At 37.8% G+C, this 15,738-nt stretch overlaps 1 protein-coding gene across 1 annotated transcript in view; it reads left to right on the top strand.

Annotated features, from left to right (window-relative positions):
- The first annotated feature begins 3,898 nt into the window (after positions 1-3,898).
- MNS1 (meiosis specific nuclear structural 1) overlaps positions 3,899-15,738 on the top strand; it is a 35,976-nt gene continuing 24,136 nt past the window's right edge. Inside the window, exons 1-3 of the mRNA XM_004421611.3 lie at positions 3,899-3,904; positions 7,323-7,544; positions 8,328-8,549. Of these exons, the coding sequence (XP_004421668.2) occupies positions 3,899-3,904; positions 7,323-7,544; positions 8,328-8,549 (450 nt within the window). The remainder of the gene's footprint in view (positions 3,905-7,322; positions 7,545-8,327; positions 8,550-15,738) is intronic.

Genomic DNA, 15,738 nt, shown 5'->3' with positions numbered 1-15,738 from the left:
TTGAAAGCATGCCAACCATTTCACAAAATTCTTCTCTTGTCTCTCTTGTCTTATAATTTCTGATGACCTACATGGTTTCCCCTTAGTCTATTTCTACTGACTAAAGGCAATACTTTTCTCTCCTACACAATAGATTCCCCATCTGAATTATCCTTCTGATCATTCTAATGCTAGAATTACTGCATTCTAAATATATTGTCAGTCCTTCAGTGTGTATTTATTAAGCTATACTATATTCAGGGCTCTGTGCTAGACATATTTTGGTAAATTTAGACAATTAGTAATACATTTAAACTATTGCTTACTGTGTGTGTTGTTCTGAAATATTAATTGCATGCTTTAAGAAGCAAATGCTATTGATACATTTAACTGCCTAAATAGATAATCTATGTATTGATGAATGAAATACTTTGTATATTTGATTAATGAAGTAGTCTCTAGATTACAAATATTTCCTTGCAAAAACTAATATATTAGTGTGATTTAGAAGTCCATTGTACATGATAGAGCTTACTTTTATCACGTAACATTCAATGATCAGATTTGTACCCTGTTAATGTTTTAAAGACATTTATATTTATTGATCTGTGAGCATTTCAGATAAACAATGTTGACCTGAATCTATCTATGCAACCAAAAAAATTTGTCATTTGGTTGCCAAGTAATCAATTGAATTGTGTTAAGCTGATAAAGAAATGAAGAAACCATAATGTATCTAGAGTTTAGTGAAGACTTTTTGGAGAATTCTCCCAGTAAATTCTTATAGAAAGATATAGAAATATTGGTGATACATAAGTAAAATTGGTGCATTGGTAACTAGTTGAATAATCATATTCAGAGGTTGCTGATCTGGCTCCACTTTGGGAGACATTCTAGTGATGTATTTCAGGGCTCTGTGCTCTCTTAGTCATCTTATTCTACATTTTTTTCTATGAAATATTTGAAAATATAAAAGGCATGCCTATCCAATGCGTAAATTACATGACTCTGAGAGTTATCAAATTACTAGACAAACATTTCACATGGATATTTTGGAAAATAAAACCAGGAAACAAAAGTTGTGATCAAGACTCCGAGAGCACAGAGATTAAGGGAAGGGAACTGGCTAGTAGCTTCTAGAAGATACAGAAGAGAGAGGAAAATATGAGAAAGGAAATCAGAGGTTTTCCACTCTACTTACTAATAATCTTTAATATCAAACGTTGATTTAAAAAGGCAATTCTGCAAAAATTTTTGTTTTACTTATTCATTTTCACCCCTGAGATTAAAAAGAGATAGTGGTTTTGTCAGTTAGGATTGCATTTGGCTGACAGTAATAGAATCCTGGGTGAAGAAGAGGACACGGAGGCTTAGATAAATCTGTTTGTCTTTCGTATAGCATGAGGTCACGCGTTAGGCGGATGGTGTGGTAGCTCTGTGGTCTTAAAGAACCAAGGATCCTCTATTTTTCTGCTCTGCCATCCAGAGCATGTATTATTTCACCACCAAGATGGCTGGTGGAGTTTCAGCCATCACATACTCTTACTAAGGGCAGAGACTCACACATACAAAGGCCATCTGACAGGAAGGAGCTCAAAGAAGTCCATTTTGGCTCAAGTTTGAGAAGAAACCTGAAGGGGTAGACATACAAGCCTTTACAGGCCAGGTTAAGGGTTTTGGACTTTCTTTAAAGGCAGTAAGAAAACAGTGAATACTTACCATTAAGGAAAGTTTTTCCAGTTTATGAGACCCCTGTAACAGAGACCTAGTGTGCCAAGACCTGACTAAATTGCTGAGACTGGACCAGGATAACAGGGAACCCCCTCCTCCCACCACCTGGCTAGCAAGCATGAGCAACAAAAGAACAATGATCTGCGAGGCGGAGGAGCCAGAGTGTGGAGAGAGACATTCTCTGACATGCAGGAACACAGGGAAGGCCTAAAGCTAGGGGTGCGTCAGGAATATTGAGGGAAGCCTTCTGGAAAACCAGCTCCCAACGTAATCACAAGATAACACTAGAGAAATTTGAAGATAGTGGTGCACTGAAGATAACCACAGCAACAGTGGTTCAAATCCAGCTCAACTCCTGACTATGTAGACTCAACCTCTTACACTAATGTTGTAGCAGAGGAACAGATGTGCTTATTTCCAGGCATAAACATGGTTTACCTCAGTCTCTACTGTCTTACACATGATGCCTGCCATTCAATCAGAAATTATGAGACCCACAAAAAAGCAAGAAAAAACATTGTATAAGATGTATAAAGATGAAGCAATCAACAGAACAAAACTCATATATGACCCAGATTGTGAAACTATCAGACAGAAGATTTTAAATACTGTGATTAATATATTAAAGACTCTAATGGAAGAGGTAGACAAGATATGTGAAAAGATGGGTAATTTTAGCTGAGAAGATGGAAACTATAAAGAGTTAAATGGAAATGTTAGGTAAAAAACAAAACAGTAATGAACATGAGGAATGCCTTTGATAGGCTCGTCAGAAGACTTAACACAGCTGAGGGAAAGAGTCGGTGAGTTTGAAGATATATCAATAAAAACTACCCAAACTGAAACACAAACAGAAAAAGATTGGAGAAGAAAAAAACCAGAGCATTTGAGAGCTTTGAGACAATATCAAACAATCTAACATATGTGGAATCCTATGTGTTGTGGATTTATATATGTAAAAGTAAAATGTATGATAACAATAGCACAAAAGATGGAATGGAGGATTAGAATTATACTGTTGTAAGGTTTACACACAACAAATGAGGCAGAATTACAGTATTTGAATATTTAAGTATATATATTGTATTAAAGAGATATAAATTATAAGCTGATAGTGAAAATAAAATAGAATCACAAAAAATAATCAAAAAGAAGAAAAAGAAAATGAATAAAGAACAGATGCAACAAATATTTAAAAATTAGCAAAATTGTAGATTTTAATCCACACATATCAATAATGATATGTAAATATAAATGGCATAAACACACCAATTAAAAGATGGAGATTGTCAGATTGAATGAAAAAGCAACTCCCAACTATATGCTATCTACAGGAAAGCCATTTTAAATGCAAAGACACAGATAGATTAAAAGGCTGGAGGAAGATATAGCAGGTAAACCTTAGTTAAAAGAAAGCTGGAGTGGCTATGTTAATATCAAATAGGCTTCAGAACAAAGAATATTACCAGGGAAAGAAAAGGTCATTTCAAAATGTTAATGTCAAAATATTATCAGGACATAATAATCCTGAAGGTATATATACATAACAATAGAACTTTAAAACAGATGCAGCAAAAAAAGAACTGAAAAGAGAAATAAGCAAATCCACAGTTATAGTTGATGACCTCAACACTCCTTTCACTAACTGATACAGCAAATAGATAGAAATACTGTAAGGATATAGAATACCCGAACAGTGTTCTGAACCAACTTGACCTTATTGATGTTTACGGAACACCTCACCCCAAACACCAGAAAACACATTCTTTTCCAGTATACATGAAACCTTTACCAGGACAGACCATATTCTGTACAATAAAACAAACCTCAACAAATTTAAAAGATTTGAAGTCATACAGAGCATGTCCTCTGACCATAATGGAATTAAACTATAAATCAATAACAAAAAAACACCTGGACAATCTGAAATATGAGGAAAGTTCACAAAACATTTCTAAATAATTCATTGGTCAAAGAAGGAATCTTTAAATATTTTTAATTGAATGAACGAAAAAGCACAACATATTAAAATCTGTGAGAGGCAGCTAAAGCAGGGCTTAGAGGAAAATTTATATCATACATTTATATTTTAAAAGAAGAATGGTCCTAAATAAAGATTTAAGCTTCCACCTTATGAAACTATAAAAAGAAGAGCAAATTAAACCCAAAGCAAGCAGAGAAGGAAATCATGACGGTAAGAAAAGAAAAGAATGGACTTGGAAATAGAGAAACAAAAGAAAAAAATTAATAAAGCCAAAGTTCGCCCTTTGAAAATGTAAATAAAATTGATAAAATTCTGATGAAGAACAATATTTCTTCAAAGTTATTTCTGAGTAGAGCTTTCTCCTATGTTCATAATAGTAATATGATTTCAATCATTTGTTCGTTTAACAAATATTTATCACCTATTATTTGCCAGACACTATTTTAAGTTCTTGGGATATATCAGTGTTCAAAACAAAAATTTCTGGTGACAGTGTCGGGGAAGAGGGAGAATCTCCCTCTGCCCTTTCCCTTAAGGTTCTTCTGGCTGGCCAAATAATCAACAAGACAGGTTAGCAGGAGAAAATAATACCAAGTTTAATAACATGTATACATGGGAGAAACTCAGAAATGAGCAACTCGTCCCTCTGTCTAAGCTGCTTGCTTAAGTATTGCAGCTAAAGGCGAAGGAAGGTGTTGGGGTTGGGTAGTGGCCTGGGACTTCAGAGGGCAGGAGGACAATTCTTTTCAGGGTCATCTATAGATAATGTGGTCAGGGAGAGAGAGAGTTTTTTGATAAAAGGGGCTTGGTGCCCCTCCCATTGTAACATCTATTTTACATTATCATTACAGCCATCATGATAGAAGATCTGTTCCAGGAAGGACCCACCATGTCAAATTCTTTAGGCAGTTAGTGGGGGAGGTCAAATGTCCCTCAGAGAAAACAATCAAGGTAAAGAGATATATTTCAGGGTGGCCAAATCTTGATCTCCTACAACAGCTCAGCCAACAAGGTTTAATTAGAGGCTACTTTATGAGAAGCTATACATAAGCCATGTTTTTTGTAAAAAGTTCTTGTGGAAGTTGCTAGACTAACAGGGGATTAAAAGCACATAACAGTTGCATCCTGGTTTCAAAATGTTTTTGCAGTGTACACACCCTGTAGTCAATTTTACTTTTGTGGTAACTGGGTTTATAATAAGACTCCCAAAGGACTGAAAACATTGACAATACCGCCTCCGCCACATACACAGACACAAGGCCTCTTCCAATGTAGGAAAACAATTTGAGTGTAAGGTGATGTCTAAAAGGCCAGGTAGTGTTATCTATTTGCTGTTAATCTCTTTGCATTTCAGTTTGGGAAGTTTCTATTGACATGTCTTCAGGCTCACTGGTTCTCTCCTCAGTGGTGTCCAGTCTACTGATAAGCCTATCAAAGACATTCTTCCTTTGTTTGTGTTTTTGATTTCTAGAGTTTCCTTTGGATTCTATCTCAGTGTTTCCATTTCTCTGCTTACATTACCCATCTGTTCTTGTATGTTGTCCACATTTTCCATCAGATCCCTTAGCATATTAATCATAGTTATTTTCAATTCCTGCTTAATAATCCCCAAATCTGTGTCATAGCTGAGTCTAGTTCTGATGCTTACTTTTCCTTTCAGACTGTTTTTACTTGCCTTTTAACAACTTGCCTTTAGCCAAGTTTTAGTAGTTTTTTGTTGAAAACTGGATGTGATATACTGGGTAACAGGATCTGAGGTAAATAGAGCTTTAGTGTGAGGTTTTTTATTGTGTGGCTAGAGTTGGGCTGTGTTTAATGTTTGCTGTAGCTGTAGGTCCAGAGACTTCAAATTCCTCTAGCGTTTTTGTTTTTGTCTCCTGTTGTCTTTGGATTTCCCTAAAAGTTCCTTGTTAGATAGAGTGTGTTTTGCAGCACTTCCAGCTGTAATCATCTGTTATTGTACTGGAGTGCTGTTGAGGTGGTGGTAAAGTGTGGGAAAGGGGAAGTGTTCTATAATTTTATGATTAAATCTCCTTTAGTAGGGCTGTGTCCCTGGGCTGTGACCTTCACAAGTGCTTCTTAGCTCCCCTCTCCCCACTTAGGTGAGACAGGAAGGCTGGAGGAGGCTTTAGTCAGAGAAATGTCCTTGCCCTAGGTGGGATAAGGCTCCAGTAAAATCCTTTCCTTTGGAAGGTAGGTCTTTATTATTGAGAAGTCTCTGGGCATATTTCACAATGATTATTCTTCTCATCCCCCTGCCAGAGCCACAGGAGATCTTTCTTGGTTCTTCACTGTGAGAACCTGCTGGGGTTACTGGAGGAAAAACCCACAGAAGTGTGGGGGATGCTCTAAATCTGCAGCCCTCAGTAGTTTCACTCATGCTACCCCACACTCAGTCTCCAGCAATTCATCAAAATTACCATTTAGCGTTCCTAGTTTATGGCTTCAGTGGCTTCTGCTCTGGGTAAGTAGATCTTGGCTATGACTCCCTGGATTTACCTCTCTCTCCAGATTCCAGGTTGGTGGGTTGCCCTGTGACCTCGGTTCCATGATGAGTTCAAGAAAAGTCATTAATTTTTGTTTGTTGAGCTTTTTCTGGTAGTAAGGATGAAAATGATAACTTCCAAGCTTTTTATATTTTGGAGCTGAAACTGGAAGTCCTATTTGTTCTTAATCTTTAAGCAGACATACTGCTACACAAGATAGACTTTAAATTAGATAACACCAACTAAGGTAAGTTCTCATGCTAATTTTTGGTTTTGATGAGATTTTTTCCAAATATGTCATCTTTAAAATCAATATATTTGACTAATTTCTCTGATCCATGCCTGTTCTTAAATTCTTCCACTTCAAATGGACTTTAGGGGCCGGGCCGGTGGCGCAGCGGTTAAGTGTGCACGCTCTGCTTTGGCGGCCTAGGGTTTGCAGGTTCGGATCCCTGGCACCCACCAATGCACTGCTTGTCAAGCCATGCTGTGGCCACATCCCATGTAGAGTGGAGGAAGATGGGCACAGATGTTGGCCCAGGGCCAGTCTTCCTCAGCAAAAAGAGGAGGATTGGCTCAGGGCTAATCTTCCTCACAGAAAAAAAAAAAGAAAAGAAAAATGCACTTTAATGTCTAACCTGCAGATGAAATAAACCAGACCACATCCTGCCATCATCTCTCTGCTCTCTTATTTGTACCTGGACCATGTATTACATAGCAGAATAAGATCCGTGTGGCCCACGCATTTTATTCCCAAAGTTTACCAACAGCTTCTGTGTGGGGGTGAGGCGAAGGTTCCTGGAAGCCCGAGCTATCCACAGCGCCTCACAGTTACCCCGCGATGGGGACGGTGACCGTGCCTCCCACTGCTGAGGATGAAGGCAGTCATCAACCGTGGCAGAACAGGCACTGAGGGCGCAGGATGTTCTGTGCGTGGAAAGTGCCTTTCCCCACGTACTAGACAGGAGTTTGCGTATTTCTCTGTAAACAGTCTCTACAGACCTCAGCTTGGCTCCCAACCCCATCAAACCGCAGAGCTGGCTGCTTAAGAGAAATCTTGAGTTCCCTAACAGACTGCAGAGCTTGCGTCGGGACACAAAATCTGAACTTCCCGCCAGTCCCCTTTAGACCTATGGAAGTAGCCGCCCTGCCAGCTTCCCAAGAAGCTCGATGCCGATTGGGTCTCCTGCGTCCAATGGGCGGCCGCGCCCTGCGCCCGTCGGCCTTGGACTGGCGGCGGGGAGCCGCGGCGGCCGTTGCCCGGAAACCGAGTAAACACCGGAGAGCTCAGCCCGCCGCTGCATTTGCAGCGGGGAGGTGGTGGCCGCGGGAGCCAGAGACGGGACTTTTTGTCTGCCAAGATGGTGAGCCGGTCGGGGGTCTCGAAACTACGAGTTTATCTATTGGTTTAATTGTAGTTTAGAGCCAGCCTCCTTCTGAAAAAGGATTTGAAGTGCCTCATCTGAGAATTAAGTGGGAAGCTTGTGTTTGCTTTCGGAGGCTTCAGGTGCTGTTGTTGAAGCAACGCTCGCCGTGGCTTCCAGCCTTTGTTGCATTTTCCCTACACTGTTTTAGATCTGCCCGGTAAAAATCTTGCTTCCCATATTTCTGGAAATTTGGGAAAAGATTAAGAACCGCTGAACAAATTAGTGGAAATAAAAGTCCCGGGGAGAGCGAATTTATGAAAAAGTAGCAGCGGGTTACATCTATGTTAGGAGAACCTGACCAGCTCTGAACAGCGCTTTATGGCTAAGGCGGGGTGGAGGGTAGAATGAGGAGAGGAGGAATTCCCTGCGTGGTGGTAAAGAGCTAGGTCTATAGAGCTCGACTGCCTGTCTTTGAATCCTAGTACTACTGTTTATTAGCTCTGGAACCTTGGGTAAAGTTGCTTTTACTTTTCATACCTCATCTGTAAGATGGGGAATAGTAATAGTAGCCACTTCATTGATATAGCAATATATTTATCTACCACGTTTATTCTTTTATTATGGTATATTTCTCTGAATTTACGAAAGAAGCCCAAGGCCCTACGTTTATCACTGTTACCTATTTTTGTATCATTTGTTACTGGCGCTTACATCAATATATTTTTAAAAATTAGATTTTGGAATACCAAAGTCTGCTTTTTTTTTTTCTTTTCATTATAGGCTTCCAAAAGGAGAACTTGGAGCTTCACTGAAAGACATCAGAAATTAGTAGATGCAAACTACTGCAAAACATTGCATGTTGAGGCACTAAAAAAGATAGAGAATCAAATCAGGGATCAAATGGTGCGGAATGAAAATGATGACCATGTTGAGCGCAAGAGATTCCTCCGATTATTACAGAATGAGCAATTTGAGTTGGATATGGAAGAAGCCGTTCAAAAGGTAAGTTTTACTATTCATTCTTTCATCATTTCTTTCTTCTTTTTCTCCTTGGAGATGATGAAGACCAACTGCTAATAGTGGAACTGAGTAGATAGGATCAGCATCAGGCAAAGGATTCCTCAGTGTAAGTCAGTGCAGCGTAGTGGGAAAGAGCTGGGTTTTTGGAGCTAGACTGTATGTCTTTGAATCCTAGTATTGCTATATGTTAGCTGTGGAACCTTGGGTAAGTTGCTTTTATTTTTTATGCCTCATCTATAAAATGGGAATAATAATAGTACCCACTTCATAGGATTGTTTTAATAATTAATGAGTTCATACATGCAAAGCCCTTGGAATAGTGCCTGGAACAGAGTAAGCACTCAGGTTTTTTTTTTTTTTTTTACAAATATGAAATCCATAATTACTAACTTCCACATTTTGTTCATGTAGGTACAATTTTGTTGCTGTCCATAAAATTCTAAAGACAAAAATTTAAGTATACCTTTTTTGAATTTACTGAGATTAAACATGTATATTATTAAGTAGTAGAAAATGAACACGTTATTAGGTATGAATTTACTCATGTTTTTGATTTTTGAAATACTGCCTTGAAGAATTTGGGTACACTGTATATGTATATAACTACTAAAATAGGGAAATAATTTTTGAATGGAAATTTCTAAATATTTTAAGGGATGATGGTGGTAGAAAAAGGGAAACCGATAAGAAATAAGTTCTCATAAATGTGAAAAAGGTGTTCTGATATTTCAGTATTTTTTGGGTGCCTGCTCTGTGTTCAACATTTTGTAGCATGTTGTAGGGAATGGCAAAGCAAGTTTTAAAACTGGTTTCCATCCCTGAGTTCCAAATTCCAGAAGCTTAGACATGATTTTTTAATCCTGAGCAAGAAGATCCTAGGAATTAGATTTTTTTTCCTATGCTTTCTATTCTTATATTTTCTTTAATTTTAAGGAAAATCCCAGATATCATATCAACTCTCTCCTGCATACTTCAGTACACGTCTTACAAAATATGGATATTTTCTTACATAGTACTAGCATAATGCCACTATCTAGCCTAATAGATTTATCAATAAATTCTAGGTATCACTTAATATCATTCCATAATTAAATTTCTGTGATTGTGTCAAAAATCTTCTTTTACAGTTGTTTCTTTTGATCAGGATCCAAACAAGGTTCATACGGTGTATTTAGTTGTTGTCTATTAGGTCCCTCCTAATCTAAAACAGCTCCTCTCTCATTCTTTATTTCTTTAACTTGTTAAAGAAATTAGGCCAGTTGTTTTATAGGGTATCTGACATTCTGAGTTTATCTGTTTACTCTCTCATTGGTTCCTTTAATTTGTTCCCCTCTTATAGTTCCTCTAAATGGAAGTTAGCCCTGAAGGCATGATTAGGTTTAGATACAATTTTTTTGGCAGTCACTCCATAGGTGATGCTATTCTTCATATTGTGTCACATCAGCAGGCACTGGTGTCGGGTTGTTCCACTTTTAGTGATGCTAATTTTGATCAGTGGGTTTAGTGAGACAGCCTGGTTCCTCCGTTATAAAGATCCCCATCAAACTTTCATCTCTAGTTTCACCAATGAATCATTTCTTTCATTAGGGATTGCAAAACGCTAATTTTCTAATTTTGTTATTCCTTTCACATTTAATTAGCTGAAATTCCTCTGTAAACAACTTTCCTTCATCAACTAGGGTTATCTGGTACCCTGAAATATAGTTCTTACTGGAAAGGGAGATAAATAGTTAATTTTCACAGTAAAGAATTGCTGCCCTAGTCACTTCCATTGGTGTTTGCCTATGTTGTTTTTTTTAAATTTTGTTTTCTTTAGTTTTTGACTTTTTTCTCTTTTTAAAAATATCTTTATGGACTCATGGGTTTTTATATCCTTGAATTAATTGCATTTATTATTCTTTTTGATGCTCAGATTGTCCCGTCTTTGGCCAATGGATGCCCTTTTATTGCTTCTATGACCTTTTGACGTCTCTCCTAATCTGTGATAGCTTCCTTGCTTTCTGTCAGAACAAAATGTTCCAGGCTAGTGATGGTTAATTTTATGTGTCAACTTGACTGGGCCGTGAGGTGCCTGGATATTTGGTCAAACATTATCCTGGGTGTTTTGGGATGAGATTAACATTTAAATTGGTAGACTGAGTAAGTCGGATTGCCTTCCCTAATGTGCGTGGCCCTCGTCCAATTAGTTGAAGGCCTAAGTAGAACGAAAAGGCTGAGTAAAAGGAAACTGCTGCATCCTGACTGCCTTCCAACTGGGACATCAGCTTTTTTCCTGCTTTTGCACTTCAACTGAAACATCAGCTCTTCCCGAGTCTCAAGCCTGCCAGCCTTCAGACAGGACTACACCATCAGTTCTCTTGGTTCTCAGGCCTTCAGACTTAGACTGGAACTAAACCATTGGCTCTCCTGGGTCTCCTTCAGATCCTGGGACTTACCTGTCTTCTTAATTGCTTAAGGCAATTCCTTATTGGTTCTATTTCTCTGGAAAACGCTAATACAAGGCTTATCTTGTAAATTTCTTGCTTCACACCTGGAATCAGCCGTTGTACCAAGGAGCTCTATTATCATTTAGTGGAAATAATATTTGAGATAATTTGGATGCTGGATGTGCTTTTTATTCTTGGGTTACCATTGATTCCAGGTCTTTTTGGTGTACAGAACTTGGAAATATGCATATTTTTAACTTTTTATTTTGAGATAAACTTAGATTTATAAAAGAGTTGCAAAAATAGTATAGAGAATTCCTGTTTACCCTTCGCCTGACTTCTCTTTATGTTAACATCTTACATAATCATAGAACAATGATCAAAGTGAAGAAATTAGCTTGGTACAATACTATTAATTAAACTACAGGATTTATTCAGATTTCATCAGTTTTTCCCCTAACATCTTTTTTCTGTTCTAGGATCACAAATTGCATTTAGTTGTCATGTATCCTTAGTCTCCTCCAGTCAGTGAGAGTTCCTCACTTTTTCTGTCTTTCATAACCTAGACAATTTTAAAGACTACAGTTGATTTGTTATATTAGTTTTCTGTTGCTGTGTAACAAATTGCCCCAAAAATAGTGACTTGAAACAACACTCATTTATTACCTCACCGTTTCTGTAGGTCAGAATTCCAGGTGTGGTATAGCTGGATTTTCTGCTTGGGCTCACAAGGCTAAAATCAAGGTGTTGTCTGAAATGCATTCTCATCTGAATCTTGGGGTCCTCTTCTAAGCTCATTTAAGTTGTTGGCAGAATTTATGTTCTTATAATTGTAAGACTGAGGCCCCCATCTCCCAGAGGTTGCTGACATTCCCTGCCACATCACCCTCTCCACAACATGGCCGTTTGCTTCCCTAAGTTCCACAGGGCAGTGACTTCAACCACCCCTTGTCATTTTTAGGTCCCATCTGATTAGGTCAGGCTCACTCAGGAGCATCTCCCTTCTGATTAACTCAAAGTCAACTGATTGGGGACCTTAATGCCATTTTCATGCATTATATTGGGGGTACATGATGTTGGTATGTATTATTCTTGATATTAACCTTGATCACTTGGTTAAGATGGTATCTACCAGGATTCTCTTCTCTGAAGTTTTATATATTAGAATTATTTTACACTTTGTAAATATTAAATATTTTAAAGGAGATACTTTGAGACTATGCAAATGTCCTGTTTCTGTTTAAATGTTTGCCCACTAATGTTAGCATTCATTGGTGAATCTTGCCTTCAGCAATTATTACTTTTGGGTTCTAATGGTAATTTTCTATTTGCCTTATTCCTTCTTCAATTATTAATTGGATTTTTTCTATGAGAAAGAGCTGGCCCTTTTCCCCCGTATATTTATTCACTTACTATTTATTTATATCAGTGTGGATTCATTGACATATATTTTATTCTTTTGGTTATAATCCAGTACTATCGTTATTTATTTTGTTGTTCCAGTTCCAATTTTGGCCCTTGGGAGCTCTTTTTAAGTTGTCTACTGTGCCCTTCTAACATCACGCACCACTTTTTTTTTTTTTTTTTTTTTGGAATTTACTTGCTTTCTGGCACTGCAAGATGTTCCAGGCTTAGCTAGCTTATTCTTTTCTTGCCTTGGAATCAACCACTTCTCTAAGGAAGCTTGGTTTCTTTTATTGGAGAATGGTATTTAGAAACTAAGATATGAATGATAGATGCATTCATTATTACTGGGGTCTTATTGCTCTACTGCCTCTAGGTGGAAAGAACTAGAAAATAAATATACACTAACCAATACATATACACATATCTATGTTTCCTTCTGTGTCTGTCTATCTGCATATATTTATTAAGAAAAAACCATGAGTCTACATTGGTGCTGCTGATTCCAGTCTGGCACCACAGGGGTCATTTTAGCCTTTCCCCCTTCCTTATTTGTAACTGCTTTCTCCAACAGATAGCTGGCTCTCATTATCTATAGTATATATATATATTTTTTTTTCTGAGATTAGCCTTGCGCTAACATCTGTCACCAATCCTCCTCTTTTTTGCTGAGGAAGACTGGCCCTTGGCTAACATCTGTGCCCATCTTCCTCCACTTTATCTGGGACGCCGCCACAGCATGGCCTGACAAGTGGTGTGTCAGTGCACGCCTGGGATCCCAACCCTGGGCCACCGCAGTGGAGCATGCGCACTTAACCGCTACGCCACTGGGCCGGCCCCTATAGTATATTTACTTATTCTTTCAACTCTAGTATACAAATAAAGTAGTTTCAGAATTGCTAACCTGCACCCCTTTGAACAACAAATTTACTTACTACAACACAGATTTGGGTTCAGTTCTTTTTGTCTTTAGCCTTACAGTATCTAATCAAACACTGTTTTCCAAAGTTACTTATGTCCACTCTACTCATCTCCTTCATTGTGATTATGTGATTGATTTTTAATACAGTTAATTTGTCATTGTCTGCATTCCATTGTTCTCCCACATCTTTTTTTTTTTTTTTTTTGCTTGAGGAGGATTTGCCCTGAGGTAACATCTGAGCCAGTCTTGCTTTATTTTTACGTGGGTTGCCCCCACAGCATAGCCACAGACAAGTGACGTAAGTCCGTGCCCGGGAACCAAACCCGGGCCGCCGAAGTGGAGTGTGCCGAACTTAACCACTAGGCCATGGGGCCGGCCCCACATCTTGTTTTTTTTTTTTAATTTTTTATGTTGAAATAATTACAGATACTTGGGAAGCTGCAAACTTAGTACAGAGAGGTCCACTGTGCCCTTGGCCAGTTTCCCCCAGTTGTCACATCTTACATAAGTGTAGTACAATAGCAAACCCTGGAAAATGACATTCGTACAATATGCGTATATACTTTGTCACTTTATCACATGCGTAGATTTGTGCAAGCACCACCACCTTATGCAAGATACAGAACTAGTCCATCACCACCAAGACCTCATTCATGACACCCAATTATAGTCACACATTCCCTTCAACCTCCACTATGCCTGGCAACCACTAACTTATTCTCCGTCTCTATGATTTTATCATTTCAAGAATGGCATATAAATGTAATCATGTGTATGATTCCATACATATGTGGAATGATATGTCTGTGACCTTTTGAGTAGGCATTTTAACTTAGCATAATGCTCTTGCAATTCATCTAATTGTTGGATGTATTAATAGTTAATTCCTTTTTATTATTGAGTAGTAGTGCATGGTATGGATGTACTAGTTGATTTCTTTTTAAATTTGCATATTATAAAATTCATTCTTTGTGATGTACAGTTCTATGGATGTTACTAAATATATAGATTTCTGTTTCCACCATCACGATGTCATGCAAAACAATTCCATTCTGCCAATTTTCCCAATCATGCCAATTCCCAGTTTTCCCAATCGTGCCAAAAGTCCCCTCATGCTGTCCCTTTGTCCTCAATCGCTTACCCCCACCAATCCCTGAAAACCATTGATTTCTTTTTTGTCCCAATAGGTTCAGCTCTTCTATGGTATCATAAAAATGTAATTATACGATGTGTCATCTTTGGGGCCTGACTTCTTTCACTTAGCAAAACAAGTTTAAGATTCCATGTTGTTGCATGAATCATTCCTTTTAATTGCCAAATGGTATAGTAGTATTTCATTATATAGATGTACCAGTTTGTTTATTCATTCACAAGTTGAAGGGAAACTGAGTTGTTTCCAGTTTTTGGCAATTGTGAATAAAGCTGCTATAAACATTTGATTACAAACTTTTGTATGAACATAAATTTTCATTTCTCTTGGTAGATATCTAGGAGTAGGATGGTTGACTCATTTGGTAGGTGTATGTTTCATTTTATAAGAAACTGCCAAACCTTTTTCCAAAGTTGCTGTACTATTTTGCATTTCCTCTAGTAATATATAAGAATTCTAGTTGCTTTGTGTCCTCACCAGTACTTGCTGTTGCTTTTTGTTAATTGAAATTTTTATTGAGATAATTGTAGATTCATATGCAGTTGTAAGAAATAATACAGACAGATCCTATATACGCTGTACCCAGTTTGTCCCAAAGGTACATGTGGCAAAATTGTAGTACAGTATCACAGACAAGATATCCACAATGATACAATCCACCAATCTTGTTCAGATTTCCTCAGTTTTACTTGTGCTTCTGTGTGTGTGTGTCTGTATATTTAGTTCTGTATAGTTTAGTCATGTGTAGGTTTGTATATCCAACACCGCCGTCAAGATCCAGAAGTGGTCCGTGATCACAAGGATCCCTCAGTTTGTCCTTTTATAAGCATACCCATGTCTTTCTTCTCTGCCCCTACCTCATCCCTAACTCTGGCAACCTCTAATATGTTCTCCATTTCTATAATTTTGTCATTTCAAGAATATTATATATACAACTCCATGATAAAAAGACAAAAAAAATTTTTAATGGGCAAAGGATTTCAATAGCCATTTCTCCAGAAAAGATATACATATGGTCCATAAGCACAAAAAAGATGCTCAACATCATTGGCCATTAGGGAGATGCAAATCAAAATCACAATGAGCTACCACTTCAGACCCATGAGGATTGCTTTAATTTAAAAAAACAAAACAAAACAAGTGTTGGCAAAGATGTAGAGAACTTGGAACCCTCGTACGTTGCTGGTGGAAATGTAAAATGGTATAGTGGTTGTGGAAAACAGTTTGGTAGTTCCTAAAAAAGTTAAACATAGTTACTGATTACTCAGC

Source organism: Ceratotherium simum, chromosome 3 (assembly GCF_057802395.1).
Source record: "Ceratotherium simum simum isolate JZ-2026a chromosome 3, ASM5780239v1, whole genome shotgun sequence".
NCBI lineage: Eukaryota > Metazoa > Chordata > Mammalia > Perissodactyla > Rhinocerotidae > Ceratotherium > Ceratotherium simum.
This window is presented reverse-complemented; position numbering and strand designations above follow the sequence as displayed.